This window comes from Macrosteles quadrilineatus, unplaced genomic scaffold, assembly GCF_028750875.1.
Source record: "Macrosteles quadrilineatus isolate MER2022 unplaced genomic scaffold, UCM_ALF_1.0 Scaffold_8__2_contigs__length_117827958, whole genome shotgun sequence".
In the NCBI taxonomy this organism is placed as follows: Eukaryota; Metazoa; Arthropoda; class Insecta; order Hemiptera; family Cicadellidae; genus Macrosteles; species Macrosteles quadrilineatus.
Genome location: NW_026542601.1, coordinates 105,038,210 through 105,059,683, shown reverse-complemented (window position 1 = coordinate 105,059,683; position 21,474 = coordinate 105,038,210). Strand labels below are relative to the sequence as shown.

Genomic DNA, 21,474 nt, shown 5'->3' with positions numbered 1-21,474 from the left:
TTGGTGGGATAACTGTTCCTATAGGGAAGTTGTGCTGCTTGTGATAGTGAAAAAGTATTTCTTGGTATCAACTGCCAAGTCCTGACTTCGCCAGGCCAAAATCTTTTGCACACAAATCATCAATTTGTTTTTTGTAAATTGCAATTATCCAAGCAGTTGCTACAAGTTAGTTAAGTTTCTAATTCCAAAAGCTAGACTAAGTGGAAAATCAATTCTGTTGACTTTGATTGGCAAAAATGAATTTTATGGGTGATTTATGAAATTACATCTGTAAAATGAATTACACAAGTCAATGGATATAATAACCTCTATTGGTATATCCAACGGCCTATATTAATTGTACTGTGATTATCTTTTGATTAAAGACTCAATTTGAGTTAGTTAGGGAATTTTTATCACCCACAAGTGTTATATGTTGGCTAAGGTAAATTTGTTTCTCAGAGTATTTTCTGTTGCAGATGAGTTCTACACAGTGTTCGTTCCGACAGACCGAGCCTTCCAACGTTGGCACCCGATAGACTGGGGATTCTATCCATTTTCAGTGCCTGATTTTACTGAGAATGTCCTCACAAATCATTTTGTACCTCAGAACATTCGCCAAGAGCAAATAAAAGATGGTCAAACGTTTAAGACTTTGGGAGGACAAGAAATAGTTTTCCATAAAAAAGGTATAAGAGGCTCCGTTTATATTAGGTTTTTATGCATGTCAACTGAGTGTCAATAGGTAATTTCTTAATGTTAGTGATTGTTAAATAACACTACTATAGTTATTTGTGTAACTAGTGTGCGAGTGGCACTTTGCTGCACATGAGAGAAATGTTTACGTACGAGCCGCAGGTGAGTGTGGAAAGTTTCTTGAGTGCAGCAACAGCAGTTTGCACTAGTGTTACACATTATGTTTTTCCTACAGTTATTATAAACATTGACAAAAAGAATTAAATATAGATTGTCAGCCGTGCTGCGGTTACCATAGGTTCTGGCGCATACCGCTGGTAGCGCCGTGTAGTTACATAGCGCGTACGCCGTAACTAAAGGGCGCTCCCAGCGGTGTGCGACAGAACCTATCGTAACCGCAACACAGCTGACGGTCTATATTTAATTCTTTTTGTCTATGCTATAAATAATATAAATAATTTGTCTTTCAAACACTGTACATCATGTTTTTAGGTTAGATTAAATTCAAATATTGAACAAAATGGTAAACGCTGCACCAAATGATCGTAGTCTTAATATCTTTAAGTGTTGCCAACTTATTTTCAAGCGTACATATTAAAAGGACACTGTTTTGTGTTGTTTGGTTGGAAAACTGTTGTGCACCAAAGTAAAAACTGTGCGCCAAAGTAAGGCTTTCTGTACTATAACCTGTGCAAGGAAACCCACTTTTTCGGGTGACTGTAGGAAAATTCTGTCTTCTCCCTTGGTTTTTGTCAGTATGATATAGTTGAAGTGATGCAAGAGATCTATAGTTTAAAATTATTGTCCTTTTCAATTTGGTGTAAAAGCTGGCTTATTCATCAGTTATTTTTAGTATACTCATCCTACTTACATTAGGGGCCACGAGAGTCTGGCGGCAGCCAATAGCAAGACTGGACTGGCACGACGTTGCAACATCGCCCGTTCACTAATTTTCAACACTAATTAAAATTATACTAAACAATATTGTCAAATCAACTGTTATTATTAGATTTGGAAACAACGCACAGTCCTCATTGGCTCCTTCAAAGTCACGTGGTAAATAGGCTCCTCCCTCAACTGCAGACTCTCGTGGGCCGTACTGTAATTATACTATTAAGTATTAATTGTTTTATCCAATTTCAGGAACTTTTTAATTAAGTTACCTTATGTTTTTGGTTGTTTGTCTTGAGTTCTTGATGTTCAATTAATACATACCTATTTCACCTCAGGGTGTGGCATCTTCAGGGTTGTACTAAAGATATAAAGCCATACATTCTACTGTTTACAATGTACTTACAATTTATTTACAATTCATAACTGGACAATGTTGAATCCGCTTGATTAGCTTCATTGATATTTAAATACGGACGCACATTCAACACACTACACATACGTATACGACATAGAAATAAATCGTTTTCGTTAAAAGATAGGCATATCCTGGAAACAAAACTTAGTTGGTACGCGAGTAGGAATAGACTGTGGGTTACAAAAATTATTACATAGTTATTAGACTTAACTAAGTTTACTGTGATCATGGGAAATGTTCACGATTTTGCCGCAATAGCGGGTGGAGATGATGGTGGTCCTTTAATCGCGGCAGGTGTCCACGATAGGAGGGAAGCTCCACCTTAGGGGTAAGGGACGCTCAGGTAAATTAATTGCAGCAAGTACCCTAAATTTGGCACTGTACACTCTTATTTAAGTAATAATGACCTATCTTTTGCCTTTGTAGAAGTTGATTTTAAGTTTCACATTGTTTGGCATCTTCAGGGGGTCTTCTAACATTATTTTCTTACTACACTGTAGACACTAATGCCTATAATATTTACAGTATTATTAAAAAATTATCTGAGAAAATACTGAAAGATGTACCCAACAAATGATTGACTCGGATGTGTATATGTTGACAGGAGCTGGTTTAACGGTGAATGGAGCAGATGTAGTGAAAGGAGACACTCCCGTGGCACGAGGCAACATCATGTTTGTCTCCGAAGTTTTGTTCGTCAATGAAACAGTCGTACAGAGACTTCACCAGAAACACAAAGACAAGGAGACTCCTCCGCTACTTGCGTTCCCGTGGTTTGGAGCGCAGTTCCTGTCCCATGCGTTCCTCGCGCTGGAGAGAACGCCCCACTTTTCCCATGTCACACGTTTCCTCAACATGGCTGATTTGGCTCCACACATCTCAGGGGCTGGTGGGTATTCTAGTGACAATGATTTATAATAGAGGTTTTAAAACAGGAACAGCAACTTAACTATTCAAAGTATATTAATTTTTGCCAAAATCTGTTTGGAATCCAGATATAGGTTACAGCTCACAACAGGTTGCAATGTATAGCTTTATTTAATATTATTGATTAAAAATACTTAGAAACAGTGCTCGATTTGTAAAAATTAAGGTGCCGGAACTGTAACCTATTTAATGTGATTAGTGCCTATTTATGCCAATATTTTTATCTTTCCAAAAGAGAGGTACCAGAACTCCGTTCCGCCGCGTTCCCCATCAAATCGAGCACTGCTTAGAAATATATAATTGTTCTAATACGAGAAAGTAGTTTTACAGTAACTGAAAAATTGATCCTTCAAAACATAAATCTTTAAAGGTCACATCAGACTATACTGCACTTCCAGAAATGAGTCTAAATGATTTAAGGGACAATTTATAGAAAATAATGTATGTTACAAGATCTTGAACATACTCTTATTAAATTAAACGCAGAGGTGTAAAATCAATATTGTTCAGTAGCTTTGTTTGTTAGAGCTCTAATTTATTAGTTTAGTTGTTTGTTGATGTTGATGCCCCATTCATAGTTATAAAGGGTGCTGTGAAATGGATTAAGCAGTTTGTATCACGTAGTATCCCCACGTAGTAGCTGTAGAAGTGATAGGCAAATGTTTATGGTCTTGTTGTCATTGGTCACTCATACCATTTCATTTGCCTTAAAGAATAACACTCCTTTCACACTATACGATTTTGCTCGTACGAGTTTTAATTGTACGGGCAGATGATCGTGGGTCTGTTGCTTTCACACTACGATTTGTAATCGTACAATTAAAAAATCTTAACCCCCAATTCACTAGAACAGAGTTCATTGACACTTCAGTGGAAAGTAGTTAAGTAGTTAAGTTAAGTAGTTTGGATCGCAAGCAAATTATTGCTGCTTTGATAATTTACTGGCGGAGAAAAAAAAAATGCGACCATCTCCACTGAGTGCATTAAATAAATTTGAGACGTGAGGAAGTGGGGATGTTTAAAACATTATTTCAAGACCTGAGAAATGACAAAGGCAAGTTTTTCAACTATTTTCGGATGTGAAGAGAATCGTTTAAAACTTAAGGTCAATCACATCCATAATTTTAACTATATAAACAAAACTGTAATGAATAAAAAAAAATGTATGATACAGTATGCACAGGTAGTTCAACTCATTAATTAAACAATTAAACTGAAAACACAAAATATCTGAAAACTATGCACAACGAAATGCACTCGGGGAGGGCTCCGGTACGACTAAACAATCGTGTAGTGTGAAAGGGGCCATATGGTCACATTATTAGCTGTAGACACAATTATTTATTACTCGGACGGGAGTCGGATACCAACCGTGGTCACCTCATCGCTATGCGGGTGAAAATCATACACGATTAGTAAATGCACGATATGAATGGGGCCATAAGCTCCAATGGTTGACTACAAATACGATTAATAACCGTATGAGCGAAATCGTATAGTATGAAAGGAGCGTTAGACAGGACAACGTAAAGGTTTTGCAATGTGCGTTTATTTCTAAAACAACAAGTAAGTATGGTTCTGACGCAAAGAGCCTCAGGGGCTTATCATCCCACTCATTGTCACTGTTTGCATTGCAAAACAGTGCAAAAAGTTGAAAGATGGTGGTAGCATTGTTAAAACTTCTAAATACAGAAAACAAAGAACATCACTGAGAACTGGAAAGTGTTGGTCATAGCAGTGGTAGGGTAGTCGGCAAGACATTCCCTTAGGAGGTACGCTATTGCATTAGGAATGTCATATCGTAGTTTGAGAAGAATTATAAAATAAGAATTACGTTTTCATCCATACAAAATTAAAATTGTCCAACAACTTAAAGAATCATACTGTGAAAAAATGCAGAAACTTGTGTCAATAAAAGATTCAGTACCGGTAGTAATTTGTAAGCTCTTGGCAAATGTCTTGCCTACTGCTCAACTGCTGCTTCATACAAGGTTTTCATGGTTTTAAGAGTGTTACTTCTGTCTTCCAGCTTTTTGACCAACGATTGTATTGTGTTCACACTATGAACAGTGTCGATAAGCAAATTTTAAAATCAGTGACAATAAGCTCTCGAAATCGCAATTACTGACTTTTTATTTTGGAAATATGCACACTTTGCATACCCACGATTTTGTCTGGTCTAAACCTAAACCTTGATGGCAACTAAAATTATGTGAGTTACCGATGCCCAAAAGTGTCTGCCTACCACCTTAATAACTAGAATACTTGGAGTAAAACTCCTTCTGTTTTGCCGCATTCCTGTAGTTGCACAATAAACTTAGTTATATTTGTAGCATAAAAATGTCTCCTTCTGTTTACTTCATATAGTTTTAGCAACTATCATTCGTTCACGATCTTCCTTAAAGCAAAAAGTTAATCAGGGTGAATTTGGTTCATTATTTAATTTTATCCTGAACCTTTTTTAATAATTTTTTTCTATCAAATATCTGGACATTCCCAAAATTTCTCACTTATTATTTGCTATCCATTAAGACACAATAAGCAGTTAAAATTTGGTTCATAAAATATTTCCAACAGTTAGGATAGTTTACAAGAATAGACATTACATTACATCAAGTATCTAATGATCGTCCCCTTGGACAAATTTGTTAACATCAAAGAAACAAATAAACTCTGATATAACTGACCAACATAATTGTTTTAAATTTTAAAGTTCTACATTATGTTCTAGGATACTCGTTCTTTGTTCCGACGGATGCAGCTTTTGAGAAACAAGGCCTGAAGTTCGCCCCAGACAACTTCCTTTCAACTGGAGATGGTCTTCAAGTTCTGCTCAGTCATTTTGTCAAGGATCGACTGTACGACAAAGATCTCACCAACAACGCCACATTTCAGTCACTGGGAGGAAAAACTCTGCGTGTTCAGAGGATAGAAGGTATTGTAATCGGACTCATCTGCTATAGTTTGTAGATGATATGAAACTGTAGGTGATTAGGTTGTTTGAAATTCATTGTTGGTGATGGTGAGTTAATGTTGTTCAAAGATTTATTGCGGACATTTTCCATCACGATGGTAAAAAACTGGATCTGGAATCTGATCCTGTCTTCATAACATAACATAACATATAGGTGATTTGTTACGCTATGAAAATAAATGTCTGGGTTGGCAAATAGTTACAGTGCTAACTTTGAAACATGACAGTCGCTGGTTGATCCAAAGTGGATCAAAGATTGAATAAATCGTAAATAATAATGAATAATAAATGAATCTTTATGACTGTCCAAGGTGGATCCAATCTATATGCACCAAAATCATATCTCCTGTCCTCTCATTCCTTTGTGAAGCTCAAATAAAGATTCTAGTTCATTCACACACAAATGGTGGTGAGTGAAAATTTAAAAACGTACGTTTTCATGTCCCTGGCCTTTTATTTCGTAGATACTGGATTTGTAGTTTATTATTATGTGTTTTAATATTTTTTGGGATGGGGGCAACATGTTACACACATTTATTTGGTTTTAAATAGGTTCTAGGTATTTTTTTCGTATTTTTAAAGTCTCGAAATTCACGACCATGACGTGTCCCTAGGGTACATTTTCCAACATTCACGCTGTTTTTAGACTAATTATTCATGCCGAAATATATAAAGCCATATTTTTATGTCATCAATGGTTATTAAACTTACAAAAAAGGAGCATATTATAATTTTATTGTCATTGCAAACTGACTACCATGACAAAATAAGTCTGTCCCTCGATTTGGCGTCACGACCATTTGGGAAAAATTTTCAACTTTGGAGCACGACAGTGGCAAGCCTGGCGTCGATGGAGTCAGTTGGTTTTAGAGACTAGTTCGGGGTGTACGTCAGGATTGTAGTGCCGGTCGTTTCGAGTTGAAAGGAGGAATTACAAGATTAATAAAGGAAAGATTGTGTTTTTTGTAATTTTGCTGTGTCCATGACCGTACGTAGTCATTCGATGAAGTAGACATGGTGTAAATTTTTGTTTATAAGATATTTCAATTGCTAGATTAACCTAGAAGTTCACTTTGTATCCTCGAACATGAGGTGCAGGGCTACCGCCAGAACAGAGCCAAATAACACGTAATTTCACGACCAAAGTTTCACGACCATCGCGGGTTTTTTCACGACCAATCCAGCCTTATGGATTATAGTGTGTTTGGTCGTGACAATAACTTAAATATAATTGTAATTTGAACAGTTTAGTTCAATTGAAACACTTATTTTTATTATAACTAACAGTATAATTGAAGGATTGTTTAGAAAGATTTAGATTATTTCAGAAAATTCACGACCGTACCGCTTGTCCCTGACCATCACGTTTATGATTTCTACCATAACAATTTCAAAAATTAAAATATCGTCATATTTCAATGTTTTATACACAAAAGAAGCACACCTCTATACAAACATAACAATTTTTCGGGTCTCAGGTAAGTTTTTTCAGAGTTATACAAACTTAAAAAGATTTTATTGGCTTTTTTTCAATTTTTTGAGTTTTTTTATTTTTTTCTAGAAAGACCAAATATACCAAAAGCTTAGTGACCTTTTTAATGTATAATGGTCATAAAAGTAAATTAGTTTATAGCAAAACATAGTTATAAAAATAATATTAACTATTTTTAATATTCATTTAAACGTCTGTTATGGTCGTGACAGGATTTTGTATTTTTTCACTAAAGATGCGCTTTTTTAAAAAAAATACCAAAGATATTGCGTTACCATGGACATTTTATGAAACTTCAAATGTTAATGAAATAAAAATTATAATAAAAGTTTTGAAAAAAGGGGAAAAAAATTTGCAAAGTGCTTTTCCTGAAAACGTACGTTTTTAAATTTTCACTCTGGTCCATCAATGTATTCCTGGATGATAAATGTGTTTTTAATGGTCCCAAGAAGTAAAGAGGAGTTGTAAATCCAAATCCCACCAACCTAGTTTTTAGTAGTTTTTTTTTTGTAACATAGGAAAAAAAAATGATGTGAGATGTTTATATGATAATTCAAAACCCACTTTCAGCTGTTGGTCATACAAAAAGTCAATAGCTTTTTTATGGTTAAAACTAGACCCTGCTTTTTCTGATCATTGGGCTTTAAAAAAATCATCCTGACTAATGAAATAGCTGATCTTAGTCAGTAAATAAGCTACACAAGGCATCACTCTCACTTCATTCTACACTCATCCTTCGCTCATATTCGCTCATATTTGGGTTAAAATGTGAACTAGGTGACGTCCATATCTCAATTGATTGATTTTGATTGATTTATTGAATGTATGGGTCCATCAGTTGACAAGATCTTTCTTATCTGTTTTGGAAAACTTCTCTACTAAAAGCTGTTTAGGTACTACTTTCCATATAATTACAGAATAAAATATTTAGATAAATTAAACTACTTATTTGGATTACGGAAAATTAATACGAAGACATGGGTATAATAATTTTACCACTGTATTAAAGTTATGAAAATGAAAATACTAAGATAAGTTGGTTTATTGATTGTTTATACAAACTTGTTTACATTAAAAATGAGGTTGATATGCATATCAAATTAATAAAAGGTCATTGTAAATAAAATAAAATGCTGCAAACCCGAACTCAATTAGACAATCGAGTAAAAAATAACAGCTATTCAAAGATGCATTGAATTTGCGTTGCTGTTATTCACATACCTTCTCAATGGGACGCTAGATGTCGGAAGCAAATCATAAATGTATGCATAGGTGGATATACACATCAAATTAAATGGTCTTTATTATTAGAATACAATAACACAAATTTAAGCTCAAAAGAACTACTGAGTAAAAAATGACAGCCGCTCAAAGATACAAAATGGCAGATTCAAGAAATCTTAAACAGCTGGCTATTTTTTATTTGGTTGACCATTTGAGTTGAAATTTGCAGCATTGTATGCTATTATTGAAGGCCTTTAAATTGATGTGCATATCAACCTATGTGTACATTTAAGATTTTCTTCTGACTCCTAGCGGGCTGTCTCCCTGAAGAGGTAGCGCATTACTGAATAATAATGTGTTAAAAAGATTTTAATGCCCAGTAACTTTGTACAAAGTTTTGATGCTAATCCTTTATCACTTTTTGAAATACTTAACCGTCCTGTGACTTTTTTCCACCCTGTATTTTCAAACTACAAATATTTTACAAATTGTGAGTAAAAACCACAAAACAATAAAATTGAGATAAAAATCAATCAAAGTAGTCTGGTAAAATACTTTCTCTCAAACATTTGTAATTAAAGTTACTGAAATTATTTTAGTGCAGGTTTACTGTTGTATAAAATATAATAAAAATTATCACCATATTTCATATGACACTGACTCACTAGTAGTGAAAGTTAGCTTGGCCATTGTCCATTCACTTGCTATTCAATGCAGTGAGTTGCCTTCCATCTCAAGGTTAATATTCACATGAACATCATACTATGAATCTTGTACAACATATGGGCTAGAAAAGCTAAATGATCTCTTTCGCAAAGAAGTTTTTTAGTGCTTTATTTTACAGTAGTTAGTGTTATAAATTAGTTCAACTATAAATGCAGCGTAAAATACGAGTAAAATGTATAAAAATGGAGGGTGAAGGGATTCTAGAAATTGTCATGTAATGGAAACAAATATTTAGACACACTTCATTACCTTCCCTGTAGCAGCAAACCTAAGTACTCATCAAATCTAATGTAATTTAAGTAGAGAATGAATCTTGACTGTTTAAAGAAATATTTTATTAAAAATCTGATCAAGGCAAATGAGAAATTCACTTAGACTGCAGGTTTGCTGTAGCGGGGGTATTTTTTTAGCAGATGATGTCTTGATATTTATTTTATTTTGTATGAAGATCTAACTAAATTATGTTTCCAGATGGCTCAGTTACTGTAGAAGGAGCGAAGATTGTTCAAAGTGAGGTGTTTGTGTACAATCTGGGAACAATGTTCTTCATCGACAAAGTGCTATTTGCTGACCAGCTTCCAGAGGTATGATTACTAGTCTAACCAATTTTACACTTATGTTTACTAGTTAGCTCATTTATTGTTCCAGCACTTCAATTAGCCCATTATAATGCTACTCAAACAGTAAAAGTACCACAGAGAAGTAAGGTACAGATGAAACTTATTTAGGGGTCGACCGTGCAATTTCTGCTCTAGTATGTTGTGCCGAAAATATATTGGTGACAAGCAATGATTTTCTTCAACCCTGGATTAAGCTAACTACAGTATGTAGTATATTTCTCGTAAAAGAGTTCTTAATTTTTCAACCTACAGCACCTTTAAATCTTAAATTAAGTAATGTACAGTTTGTACTTAATTTTTTCATCCCATTATTTGTTTTCCCATGAACATGTATTGAGACCTTTACGGTATACATTTTCACCACACTATGATGTTTTTAGCTGTTTTACATGTTAATTGGTGGCTAAAAGTTAAGTTTTGCTGGCCATGCCAGCTGTCATCGTCATTTGGGAACCGAGCAGGTTTTTACATCCCTAGGGCTGCAAAATCAGCTGCCCGATTACTTTCTTAAAACATGAATGCATATTAAACACACAATCAGTATAGCATTGCAATATAATTGTTTTATTGTCACCACTGCCTAGCAACTATTTATTATTTTTTTTGCTCATTCCTCTAATTATTTCTTTACATAAACTTAAAGTTGTAGGTCTGTTGACTATCAGTGTGCATTATTATTGTGGTGAATAGTGGTAATAGGGTACAAGACTCTATAGTACTTATGTAAGACTCTATACTTACTACTGTTATTTTATTCAGGATGGGAAAACATTCGCAGTACTACTTTCAATAGTTTCCTTATATCCATAAAATATATATAGGCAAACATAAAATTTTACTTGATCCCTAAACATTACTCCGTTTTGCGCTTCTTCCTTGTGTCATGGAAAAATGCCCAAAAAATTTTTATTCAGCTTCAAGACGCACATTTTCTAGTAATTTGTATAAAATTTATTCTAGGTTGAGGTTTCCCAGACCACCACTGACAAAGATAATAGTGAGTGGGCCGAAGGGACTGAACCAGCTACCAACCCGGACGTTCTACTACAGGATGCAACCACAACGGAACAAGAAGTAGTTTCAACCATCCTGCCGTAGACTGATGCGTCTGGATCATCAACAGTGATAAATTAATTGTTTAGTGTCAAGAAAGGGATTAAGTTTAGCTAGCATGCCATGGAAGTATTCATAATTTTAAAAAGTTGTTGGAATTCACTTGGAGAATGAATCTTATATTCAACATAGATAATTTTGTAAAAAAATCACTATTACTATCTACTAGGTAAACTGTGACTTATTTCTCACTATGCATTTTGCATAGTTTTTTACCATCCAAAAGCCATAATGTTAATTGTGTCTTAATTATTGTTCTTCATTTGAACCAAAAAGACCTAAATATCTCAGATAAACTAGTTGAACTTGATCTCTTTCTACACGATGTAAAATTTTACTCAAAAAAGCTTTTCCTAGAATCAAAAGCAAAACAAAAATTTTACATGCCACATAAAAATAATGGTGTATTTGTACCAAACGGCATCAGCATCAAAGTAAAAAGCAGAATTGTTGCGACCTTGCTAAGATCTATAAACTAATCTAAAACCCTAATTTTTTTTCAAACTAAGTAAACAAAAGTAAGTTTGATTGTATTTAAAAGTCAATTTAGGAAGTAATTTTATAACAGCGTTAGGGACTGATATGTCATTTAACAACGAGAAATTTATTTATACAAATGTTTTAACAAAAAGTCTTTTTGAAATGTCTACAATGTATTGTATATGGTTGATGTACTTTTTAAAGTAGACTATTGTATGTTAAGAAGGGGGAGGCAATGGCTAAGGAGTACAATAAGAAGGAAGAAGGAAGCACAACTATTTATGTAAGAAAAGTGTTTTAGTGGTTGATAGTAGAAAAACAATACATCAAACTTGATATTTCATTCTACTGAAGGGAACTTTTCTTAAACAATTCATCATCTTTTTGATGGACCCTCATGAGGAGTGAAAATGAATGTGTACTTTTTATATACTACCAATTACATTGAACTCTTTTCGTAAGCGAGTTTGTAGTCTATCAGCTTCTACTTCTTACATGTACTTAGTGAAATTCATTGGCAACATAAAAGTTGTTTGTAAAAACAACATAGAACTCAAATTTTTGGGAATGTAGAAATTTGTTCACATATTAAAATCTGTAAGTGGGAAAAATAATTTTGTATATACAATAAGTGGGAAAATGTGTCAATTTATTATTGTTTAATGTGCTCAATAAAGTACCTATTGTGTAAAATATGGTCTACCACCATGGACTGGTTGTTGCTAGGTTAACTCTCGAAGATTGTAGAAAAATATGTTATGATGTATGGTATTTTAAAAGTTATTTGCTGGAAATGCAACTAAAAACATTTATAGAGGGGCTTTTGTTGTTTAAACTTTGTATGAAAGTTTGATAATTATACACTAAATATTAAACATAAGTTACCATTTTACAACAATTAATATTTTTTCAAATTAATTTGGAATTTAATCAGTTTCTCAGTAGCTTTCTAATTTAGTAAAATCCGAAAAGAGTGGAGAAATAGTGTTTAACATTTGTATTAAGTTGGGGTATTTTATGTGTTAGTTTGAATTATAAATGAAAGGTTTAATGTTGGAAAATATATTCTTTACTAAGTGTACTAAACATGAGTTGATTCTAAGTTTTAAGAATGTAATTTTAATGTAGATCTATTAAAAGTATGACTAAAATCAATTGTTATTCATATTGCCGGTAAGTATCCAAGTAGCAAAAAATACAATATAATATTTTTTACAATTTCAGTTATGGTTTTAAATATGTATAATATGCAATAGCATTGTGTTACTTAAAAAAAAAACAGTTAACATTTAATTGCATTTTATGGAAAATTCTATCTTAATTGGTATATTCATTTGTTAAAACATTTTTACATTACTGATTCTTACCGAATAAAAAATAATGGTACTGATCTAAACAAATCATTGTAGTCTGTAAATAAATAATTACTTTTAAAGTATTTAATGTATAAAATTGTTATACATAGTAAGTGTTACATAAATTAATAGCCATACACATTTATAGTCGTGTAACATTTCCTACCAACATTGAAATTAATATTGACTGATATTGCCTTTTTTGTATTGTTGTACTGAACTTATTTCAGATATTAAAATAGTTATAGAAGTATTTACGAACAGTGGTTCTCAAACTTGGTATTGGACTTCTTAAACAAAATTCCCTCTAAGGAAGTATTTGATGTGTTTAGCTTCTCATGGCCATACTTAAATACATATGATGATAAATAGAGAGTTTGGAAAATAAGCTAGAGTCTTTTCACATTGACCCATGTCTGATTAAATTTGTCACTCAAAAATTTATCCCTACCGTACATTTGGGAACCAAAGTTAAAATCTTAAATTATACCAATAATGTTACTGTAGTTTAGCATTGGATGTTTTTATGGTCAACACCAACATAATTAAATAAACAGCTCATCTAAGTGTATGCATTAATTAAATAGCATGGATTTGTAGATAATTTATATTAGCTCTGTGATAACAAACTCATTTAAGCTTTTATTAATGCAAGTTAAAGACACCTGATGCATTTAAAGGACAGATTCTATTTTATTAGAGTTTAACTAATGAAAGTAGACATTAAATTAGTTTTGAAATTTGTTATTCTGTTAAATATTAGTTTTAAATTGTTTTCAGGGTGTGAAATTATTGTCTGAGTTATTAGAATTACTAACAAAACTGAGTTTTTTTTTGTTAGTGGATTTATTAGTGTGAATAATATTATCTTGATTAATCCACTTTTTAAGAATTATTGATCCGCCATCTTTGTTTTGTTGGCAATTTGTGGTGTTGCTAGGAATAGTTGTATTGATGTTATTGTACATATTGTCATTGAAATGTATTAGATTTGTTACTATTAATATGTATAGATGATCTATATGTGATGTAAATAAATAACTTATTATTGATTTGTATAAATAATTGTTTTATCAAAGTGTTCTGTTATTTTGCCTTGTCACAGATAATATCTACGGAAAAATGTGCAAAACAAATTGAACTAGTTACACAATGGACACAAATATAATCTACAGTAAAAAAAAAAAAAAAAACTCTAATTCAGAATGTGTCATTGCATTGCACTCTATAGAAACAAAACATGAAGAAGAGTTTTAACAGCTATCTTTTAAAGAGTTTGTCAAATTTTTTAGACACACTTTTAATGGTTGCTTTGCTAAAGTTATACTTATTTATTACACAAAGGGAGTTTATAACTAAAATGTCTTTTTCACCACACTGATGTTTTTGGATGTATTACATACGTTAATTGGTGGCTGAAAGTTACGTTTTGCTGGCCAACTGTCATCGTAATTTGGGGACCAAGCAGGTTTTTACAGGCCGGGGCCACAAAATCAGCTGTCCGCTTACTTACTTAAAACATGAATGCATTTTAAATACACAAATCAAAATCCATAGCATTGCAATAGAATTGTGTTATTGTCACCGTTGCCTAGCAACTATTTATTTTTATTTTTGCTGATTCCTCAAACTATTTCTTCACATAACCTTAAATATTGTAGTTGTGTTGACTATCAGTGTGCATTATTATAGTGGTGAATAGTGGTAATAGGGTATAGTGTGGTGAAAAATAGCGTTCGTACCTCGGACCGAAATGGTTTTGCAGCTCTCGATCGATTTAAGTTCTCAACTTCGTCTCGAACTTAAAAACTATCTCGAGCTGGCAAAACCTCATTTTCGGCCCTGGGTACGAAATATACTATTTAGCATCTGATATTGGATGAATATTTTGTCATATGTAAAATAATAATGTTAAGTAAGGTAATCCATAAATACTTTAAAAACCAGGCATTGAGGTAGGAGACTCAAAAAAGATTCAAAATTGGATAATTTATCAACGACTATTATTTTTGACTTGGTTGTCGTTTGAGCTTGAGTTTGCGGCATTGTACTTTACTAACAATTGGATGTGCACTTATTGTTACAATTCACATTTCATTCTGACTCCTATTAGGCCGTCCCCTGAGGAGGTAACGTATCATTGAATAATATTTTTAAATGATTTTTATCCCCAGTGACTTTGTTCTAAGTTTTGTAGCTCTATCTTTATTTTTTTACATTTAGTTGTCCTGGGACTTTTAAAGAGAAAAAATTCTTTGAAAAATATCCATTTTTAATCTTTTACATCTCTATGACTGTTCACTTAAACAAGATTATGAAGAGGACCAATTTGTTTGATATTTATCGTACATCAATTTTGTATATAACATGTTTTGCGCTAAATCACGTTGTTTTAAAGATATTTCTATAAAAAAAAACAAAAAAAAACACTAAAGATTTTTAAACTTTAACCCATATCTATCCCTCCTATCTTGACACTGAAAATGGTGTAATTTTTGACCATATAATACAGAGACTATATTGAACAGTTTGGAGTCGAAAGTTAGCTTTCACTGAGGATGTTCATGTTAAAAATTATTTTACTAATTTCACCGAAATAATATTATGCATCAGTGGAAAATAAAATCTCAAGGAATTTTTACGACTCTGTTGGTTTTTATATTTAAATAGATTTTTTGCCTATGCAGTTCAAAGCAATTAATTATGCAAATGTATAATTGTAAATGATTTATTACAATTATTTAATTAACATCATATTACATTTAGTTAGAATTGTTATTTATCAGAAAGCTGAAATTTTAGCAGGGTTTTTATCAGTATAATGTAGAAAATTTCATTAAAACACTTATAATTATTTAATGAATTCATCTAAAACTATGCCAACTAAACACTGAATTATCTAATAATATTAGTTCAGTTCAAAACCTTTACTCAACGCCGTGTGCATTTTTTAAAATCAAATAAAATCCCGTTCTTTATTCATTCTTACGTAAAACAAACACTTTGGAGTAAGCCGGACGCAGTAAATCTCTTGTTCTACGTGCTACATTTCCTAATGTTGCTGAAATATACCTTAGTGTAGCCTACATTTAGATAAGCATTTACAGAATCAAACAAATTATAAAAGGTCCTTAATAATGTAATGAAGAAAGGGGTAAAACAGGATAAGGTACATCACTTTTATATTGGTCCTTGTACCAGACTGAAAAGTATAACTTTTTAGGCTTACTCCGTCAGCAGTCCAAAATTGCGTCTAGATTTAATTATTTAAAGCTGACACGTTTCTTTGCAATGTAACATCATCGGAGCTTGCAACACGTCGAAAACATCACCTTAAGGAGGTAAGCATAAAAAGTCATATATACTTAGTCCAGGGGCTATCAAAATGAATATTTGAGAAGTAAGTTTTGTCAAGTGGGTTTCCCCCAGTTTAGACAAAGTTCCAAAATAAATATCGAGATATATCTTAAAAAAATGTATTCCTGATATCAAAGGGCACAATTTTACAGATCTCTAAGGCTTAGACACAATTGTTGTAGAAGGTTTGAATATTCAATTTCTAACAACATTAGTACTTATATTATCATGAAGTAGTGACATTCACTAATGGATAGTAAAGTATTGTATAAAAATATTGAATCAATAGTTTGAAACGACTACAAGTTTTCAAATTGACAACTTTAAAATAATGTTGTCTCAAGTAAACCTATATCTGTAAATAAAAAAAATTTGCCTGAAATCCAAATTATTAGGCTACTCGTCATTTTCGTTCTTATTGTTGATCATAAAAATATTACAATTTACTACATAAAAGATAATAAATATTTTTAAAATGACTCATTTACACACATACAAAAAATTTGAGACATGTTTGACAGTTAAGAGGGCATAAACATTGTGGTGATACATGGATGTAATCAATTCTAATCCCAAAATCAACCTGATAATGCCCTAAAGGATAATTCAGGTTATAGCCTACGTTAATTAATTAACCAGAGAAAAATTTGAAATATGTTTCATAACAGGAGGTGATCTCTTACGAATTCAACACTGGAATTACCGTGATTCTCTTCTAAATTTAGTCTATCTGAAATTAATTTACTGCCTTCATTCAAAAACTTAACCAATTCAAATTCAGGAATATGTTTAACATTACTAAAAAAGCCATCGGTCCCGATTAAAATATATGGTCTAGTCTTGTTCATTCGTCTAAAATAGTCAAAATGTGTGTATTATTGTTGAACTCATATAAGAGTGTATAAATCAGTTGAAAAAGGTATTACAACATTTCCCTCAAATTTGAGCGCTTTGTAATCTACTAACGACAAAATACATTTTTTGAGCTCTCATCAAAGCTAAACACAATTACTTGTGTTAAAAAATGTGTTTTTGTCAATATTATAGAGGTTGGTAAACCATGGCTAACTATAGAATAGTACAAATATAGAATATAGATACAAGTAGAACAAAAATAATGCCAATCATTGAATACACGTAATGGTCTATCCACAAGATTCTAAAACACTAAGCAGTTACCATAATTTAATGGAAACGGATAAATTTAATATGGACCTGGTTGCTGTATTTTAATGCAGTTACGTCAAAGATACTGGGCTAACATTTTATAAAAAAAGATGTTTATGGACCCAAACAACACACGAATATATTCAAGCCATTAAAACTTTATCGGAACTCTCCAAATCCAAAGTTTCGAGATAGACCTTTGGAAGAACAATTTTGGTCACAAGAGAAAAAACTAAAACATATTTTTACATTTGCTCCTTAGTACTAGGTTTAAATTGTGATGAATTCAGAATTTCGTTTTTTATACAGGTAGTGGAATTCTACCAAGTTAAATAGAATAAGACTATATTCGCTGAAAAAATTGGGTTTGTAAGTGTTTGTTTGCAGAGAATTAAAAACAAAAATTATCTGAGTTCTCGCCCCGTTGCAAAACGCGGGTGTAAAGGTAGCTATCATTTAGCAATGAAAGTAGAGACACAGGATGAACTTAATATTAAACATAAGAGAATACAAATTATTACCATGAATAAACATATAAAAAATTTAAAACAATGTTTATACCTGATTTAACAAAACATCATCCAGAAATTGAATCCAAACTGCAAATGAAATACCATAAGCAAGTCCACCCCACTTATTTATCCGTAATACACTAACTAAACCATCTTGAAGTTACAAATACTGACATAATTTCGCCGTACATAAACTGAAATATGTAATGTTACTGCATAGTAGGTGTAGACCCTCGTCCATTAGGTGACCTAGGCCCTTGGCAAGTGTTGAAGGCACGTCTTAGGCCAATGTCGAACTGTCTGTGTAGTATATAGTCTGTACACTGGCTAGGGTAGACACTTCACTCACCACAGCCAACAATGAAGGTAAGTGCCTTCTGGGCAATACACTAAGAACTCATTTTTTACTAATTTAAACTTTATAGTTTTTATATCACTAGAGTCTGATAAATTAACTGTTTTCGCCACTAGCTAAGCTTTGAGAACTCGAGTTAAATATTAAAAGAAAAAATATAAAAAATTACATAGGTTAACATTTTTACATTAGAGAGTAAATTTTGTTTTGTTATTTGTGTGTTCGCTGAAATCAAAGGACTTTTGTATCGTTTGCATGGAAATTATTCGAATCCTTTTGATATTTTCTAACACAATATTTTGTTTTATACATTTATGATTTATTATATTACAGTATTGCCACTATTGCAGAACGCTATTTTTTAATAGTCACAATACTGTTTATTTCGTAGCACATATTTTGTAGCACAACATACGTAAATGTTTAGGTAATTCGAAAAAAAAACGTTGCTCCTAATAAACTACCAATTCAATAACAAACAGTTTGTTAATTGTAGGCCTATCGGTTTACCACTTTTATAAAGCTCAAATATTTGTAGACATTCATGAAATACAATTCCTTCAAAAGTGAAGTTTTGCTTTATCTTTATTTTTAAATCATAGCAAGAATAATTGCATTTACCCTTTAACTTTCCATAGTAAATACGGAAAGGAAAAGGTTCTCGTAAACGTAAACTTTTCCACTTTGCTTCGCGTCTTGACAGTAAATGCGTTTATTGAATTCGCGTCACATCAAGTCTGCTGGTATTATGAAACTTGAAGTTTAAAAAACAATCACAAAATATCAAGGCCTGGAAACGTTGTTTAGTTTAGTTTACTGCTTCCTATTTGGTTGTTTTTAAATCCGTACTTGCAGTTTTCTAAAATATAATAGACAAATACTTATAAGTCTATCAATTCTCAATTACCGAAATAAAATATACAGCGAATACCTCTGTGGCAATGTTTAGGCTACCGTCCAGCCAATAGAGTTCACAGGTTTTTAGGATATCTCTTATATATGCTTCGGTGGAATTTCTTTGATAAACGTCACTAATGCTGTTAAAATTGTTAAATTAATAGGCTGCGAGTTCATTTGATCAGGAGTAAAATTGTCTTGGGTATTATTATTAATACATTACAATTCAACCAAATATTTTAAAATGTGGCTATGGAGAATACGCATATCCGATAAAAGTAACTTTTTAGTAGGGACATTTTTTAAATAACTTTTAATACCCCATAAATAAGAGCAAACAGACGTAAATAACAATAGCAAAAGTTGACGTTTTGATTTATTGTTAGAAGACGCATACAGTATATCTGTACATTACACAGATTCAGAAGAATTTTAATAGTAATTTATTTTATGTTTTGTGTACTTGCATTAGCTGGGTAGCTGAGAGGTTATAGTTCTCACATGAGAATCATAATTCGATCCTGAGAAAATTCAAAAAATGTTGATGGTTTGAAAAACTCATTGGGCTTTTCATAAATAGCCTTACCTAAATAACCATCTGATTAGACAGTATCAAAGCTGTCATCTCATCCATTCAACATATTTTAGCCATGTGTCATTACAATTAGCACTCTACAAAAAATGTAATGTGAATATAGGTACAAGCTAGGACAGCTCTTCATAAGTGACCTCTACTTTCAGGTCCTCCTGATTTCCGCCGCCCTCGTCGCCGCCGCCCTGTGTGCCGCCCCAGCACCGCCCGCGGGGTGGACGCCCTCAGGACGACTCCTCCTGGTACCCGCCCGCCTGGAGGCTTACCCACCCCCGGCCGAGTACCCCCAGACCACCGCCCAGCCCGAGACCAACCAGACTCACGTTGCTCAGGTAGCTAAAACACTTTGAAATTTTCACAAGAACCCCAAGTCATGTTATGAAGAAAGCAGATTTGCTTTTGCTATGATCTTTGAAGTGTGTTTTGATAAAATCATACTGTACTTCCAGTTAGGGTTCAAGCAAACTGTTCAAAAATAGTATCTATCGTAGCATCAATTTATACTTGTTAATCAGAAAGACGTTTTTGTCGTCAACTGTTTCTTAAAATAATGTTAGGGGATAGTAAGGGAATAGTCTACAAGTGTAACGTTGCAACTTATAGCTATCAGAAATCATTATTACTCAATAACTCAGTTTCTGTTGTTATTTTGTAACGATTCCGTTGTTTCCGTTTCAGGAATCTGAGTCAAACGAAAGCCAGTCTGGAAAGTTGCTGGAGAGCGGAGAGTACTACGTGTTGTTGCCCGACGGTCGCCTTCAGATGGTGAAGTACGCTACTGCAGCCCTCAAGTCTGGGGAGACCGACCCCAAGGATGCGAAGAACGAACAAACCCAGAACAACCCAGCAGAACAGTTCCAGCACGCTTACTACATCCAGGCCCAGGAGGAACAAAAGCAGGAACAACCCGCTCAATACAACAACGCTCCTTACAAGTTCCAGCCAGCTGCTTACCCCGTGTTCATCAGACCTCAAGAGAGCGAGAGCTCCCGGTACACCGCTGAGAACTCCCAGAACTTCCAGAACTCCCAGAACTTCCAGAAGCCCGAGGAATACAAGTTCCAGCAGGTCAAGGAGGAGCCAAACTACCAGATCGACTTTGTCCAGTTCCCTCTCCAAGGATCTCAGCAGTTCTCTCAGACCAAGTTGCAGCTCAGTGAGGTCAAGTCTGAACAAACCAAGGCCGAGGAGAAGGAAGAAGCCTCTGGGTTCGAGGCTAACCTCCAGTACAGAGAAGTGAAGCCCATCTCCGCTCCCATCTACGCGTACAACCCCACCCCGTTGGTCCGCATACTCAAGAAGTAAAAGAAATATTTGTATTTGTGTAAAGGTCAACATGTCTTTAATTTATACGTAAAATGGTATTAACTTATTTATTTAAACTCTTGTGAATAAAACCAACAATAAATTGTAAATTATCAAATATATGAACATATTTTATTTTATTATGTACCTAGAGCTGTTATGATTGAATCTACTAATGTACCTACACTTCATGACAAGCAGTAAAAGATTGTGTAAATGTAGTAACTAAATCACATTAGGTAAAAATATTTCTCTCATTTTCAATAACCATCATCACCTTGTCAAGTTTAATAACATGGGTTTTAACTTTTAACATCATTCTAAATTGAGAATAATTGTACTCAACAATGTAACGTTTTGCAAGTATAATATTCGTTAACAATGCATTCAGTTA

At 33.2% G+C, this 21,474-nt stretch overlaps 2 protein-coding genes across 2 annotated transcripts in view; both read left to right on the top strand.

Moving 5' to 3' along the window:
- LOC129001034 (transforming growth factor-beta-induced protein ig-h3-like) overlaps positions 1-13,973 on the top strand; it is a 29,937-nt gene extending 15,964 nt beyond the window's left edge. The window contains exons 4-8 of the mRNA XM_054428175.1: positions 459-668; positions 2,589-2,873; positions 5,643-5,846; positions 9,799-9,911; positions 10,908-13,973. Of these exons, the coding sequence (XP_054284150.1) occupies positions 459-668; positions 2,589-2,873; positions 5,643-5,846; positions 9,799-9,911; positions 10,908-11,045 (950 nt within the window). The 3' untranslated portion in view covers positions 11,046-13,973. The remainder of the gene's footprint in view (positions 1-458; positions 669-2,588; positions 2,874-5,642; positions 5,847-9,798; positions 9,912-10,907) is intronic.
- A 4,308-nt stretch (positions 13,974-18,281) lies between these two features.
- LOC129001489 (uncharacterized) lies at positions 18,282-21,202 on the top strand. The gene is made up of 3 exons (XM_054428801.1): positions 18,282-18,297; positions 19,925-20,107; positions 20,454-21,202. Exons 1-3 carry the CDS (start codon positions 18,292-18,294, stop codon positions 21,078-21,080), a joined length of 816 nt encoding a protein of 271 aa, XP_054284776.1. The 5' UTR covers positions 18,282-18,291; the 3' UTR covers positions 21,081-21,202.
- Positions 21,203-21,474: the final 272 nt, after the last annotated feature.

Excerpts from the sequence above, each read along its gene's own strand:
- LOC129001489 (XM_054428801.1), top strand. Across the intron at positions 20,108-20,453 it reads ACCAGACTCACGTTGCTCAG|GAATCTGAGTCAAACGAAAG; the intron begins GTAGCTAAAACA and ends TTTCCGTTTCAG.